This window comes from Limulus polyphemus, unplaced genomic scaffold (genome assembly GCF_000517525.1).
Source record: "Limulus polyphemus unplaced genomic scaffold, Limulus_polyphemus-2.1.2 Scaffold15358, whole genome shotgun sequence".
NCBI lineage: Eukaryota > Metazoa > Arthropoda > Merostomata > Xiphosura > Limulidae > Limulus > Limulus polyphemus.
Window position 1 is genome coordinate 1 of NW_013680968.1, and position 1,142 is coordinate 1,142.

Sequence of the window (1,142 nt, forward strand, 5' to 3'; positions counted from 1 at the left end):
ACCATGCTGGTTTCTCTATAATAGTTTTTTTTAATTGTGTGGTATTCTGACAGTTGATTACAAGTACAACCAACCATGCTGGTTTCTCTATAATAGTTTTTTTTAATTGTGTGGTATTCTGACAGTTGATTACAAGTACAACCAACCATGTTGGTTTCTCTATAACACTTTTTTTGTTATAAAATAAAAGCAAACAACTTTAGTTTCAGAGTAAACATTTGGTCCAATCCAACTCTTACCTTGTGACCATTTCTAAGGCGTGGCGGAGGCAAGTCTCGAATCTTCTTCATTGCCGTAAGAGGTGGTTCGTTGAAACATGGAGGCTCTCCTTCAATCATTTCTATCACCATTATTCCAAGGGACCAAATATCCACCTGAACATCCCAAAACTTATTTCAGAATAAAATGACAGAAATACTCTTATCAACTTAACAGAAACTGTAACGTATTAACAAGCTTTATTCATAAATTGTCTTCAGACAATCTTGTCTATTGTACTAGAAAACCCGATTCAGATACACTTACATTTTAAAAGTATTTTAACCAAAAACACACAAATAAACAAAGTCTACATATAAAACTAAACCGACCATTTTCAGTTTAATAAATTCATGTTTTCTATCCTTTTTTAATATCAGTTTTATAAACCATAAATACCCAAAATATAAAGCTTTTTTTCCCCCACATCTGTTTACTTACTTTTATTATATTAACCAGTTTTTTTAAATTTAGGGGAAAAAATAAAAATGATAACATTAAAATTCCCCATCCAGTATTATTTGATGTTTCGGTATTCCATGAATTATTATATAGTAGATTCAAAACCTTTGTTTAGAAATATTACAACAGAAATGTCTAAAGGCATTTTGTTTAGAAATATTACAATAGAAATGTCTAAAGGCATTTTGTTTAGAAATATTACAATAGAAATGTCCAAAGGCATTTTGTTTAGAAATATTACAATAGAAATGTCCAAAGGCATTTTGTTTAGAAATATTACAATAGAAATGTCTAAAGGCATTTTGTTTAGAAATATTACAATAGAAATGTCTAAAGGCATTTTGTTTAGAAATATTACAATAGAAATGTCTAAAGGCATTTTGTTTAGAAATATTACAATAGAAATGTCTAAAGGCATTTTG

At 28.8% G+C, this 1,142-nt stretch overlaps 1 protein-coding gene across 1 annotated transcript in view; it reads right to left on the minus strand.

Moving 5' to 3' along the window:
* Positions 1-239: 239 nt before the first annotated feature.
* Positions 240-1,142, minus strand: part of LOC111084257 (serine/threonine-protein kinase PAK mbt-like) — a gene marked incomplete at both ends in the record, with an annotated part of 4,554 nt that continues 3,651 nt past the window's right edge. Inside the window, one exon of the mRNA XM_022381021.1 lies at positions 240-374. Within this exon, the coding sequence (XP_022236729.1) occupies positions 240-374 (135 nt within the window). The remainder of the gene's footprint in view (positions 375-1,142) is intronic.